This window comes from Plectropomus leopardus, unplaced genomic scaffold (genome assembly GCF_008729295.1).
Source record: "Plectropomus leopardus isolate mb unplaced genomic scaffold, YSFRI_Pleo_2.0 unplaced_scaffold6915, whole genome shotgun sequence".
Lineage (NCBI taxonomy): Eukaryota > Metazoa > Chordata > Actinopteri > Perciformes > Serranidae > Plectropomus > Plectropomus leopardus.
Window position 1 is genome coordinate 1 of NW_024676090.1, and position 1,179 is coordinate 1,179.

A 1,179-nucleotide genomic window follows, 5' to 3' on the forward strand; every position below is an offset into this window, starting at 1 on the left:
ACACACACACACACACACACACACACACACACACACACACGTAAACTTTTGCTCTGTCTTTCTGAAGTGGACTGTCTCCATCACAGACAGACAGGAGGCTGTCTTTCAGACAGGATTATGTCTCACCTCTCCACCAGCTGTTTGTAGCGGGGGATCTCTCGGGCGTACAGCAGCTTGTTGACTGGAGAGTCCTGATTGGACAGAAAGAGACGGTGAGGTCACAAGACTGAACCATACAGACACTGTCGCACGTGGACAGACAGGAGGACACAGAGACAGACAGGTCGTACCCGTCCCACTTTGTGCTCCGAGGTGGTGCAGGAGTCAATGAAGGTCTGAGCGATGACAGAGAGGACGGCGTCGATGCTGTCCGTCACCTGGACGTCCAAAACAAACTGAGGGTTCTTCAGGATGTTCACCCAGAACCTGAGAGGGAGACTGAGGACAGAGAGACAGGTCAGAGGGACAGACAGAGTGACAGGTCAGAGGACAGACAGAGAGACATGTCAGAGGACAGACAGAGAGACAGGTCAGAGGGACAGACAGAGTGACAGGTTAGAGGACAGACAGAGAGACAGGTCAGAGGACAGACAGAGAGACAGCTCAGAGGGACAGACAGAGACACAGGTCAGAGGGAGAGACAGAGAGACAGCTCAGAGGACAGACAGAGAAACAGTTCAGAGGGACAGACAGAGAGACAAGTTAGAGGACAGACAGACAGAGAGACAGCTCAGAGGGATAGAGAGATAGAAAGGTGTCCAGGTGTGTCTCTCACCTGTTGGTCTTCCAGATGTGGACGGTCTCCGGGTCGTCAATGCCGTGTTTGTCTGCCATGTCATCCAGGAAGTCAAAGAAGAATCGAACAGCGATCGGAGGAGGACGCTTCGTACTGAGGATTGCTACGAAGACATCGTCCACAAACTTCTGCAGCGTCCCCTACATAGAGAAAGATAGGTAGAGACAGACAGGTAGACAGGTACAAGTGTAGATCAGGTGTGTTCGTTTGTGTGTTCAAGTGTGTGTTCAGATTTGTGTTCAGGTGTGTGTTCAGGTACAGTTCAGGTGTAGTTCAGGTACAGTTCAGGTGTAGTTCAGGTATAGTTCAAGTGTGTGTTCAGGTACAGTTCAGGTGTGTGTTCAGGTACAGTTCAGGTGTGTGTTCAGGTACAGTTCAGGTGT

General features: G+C 51.1%; 1 protein-coding gene across 1 annotated transcript; it reads right to left on the bottom strand.

Annotated features, from left to right (window-relative positions):
- Positions 1–122: 122 nt before the first annotated feature.
- LOC121939978 (plexin-B3-like) lies at positions 123–936 on the bottom strand (the record flags this gene model as incomplete). The annotated part of the gene is made up of 3 exons (XM_042482874.1): positions 123–191; positions 291–438; positions 776–936. Coding segments are annotated over 3 exons (378 nt in total), but the record flags the coding sequence as incomplete, so codon positions are not given.
- Between the last annotated feature and the right edge of the window lie 243 nt (positions 937–1,179).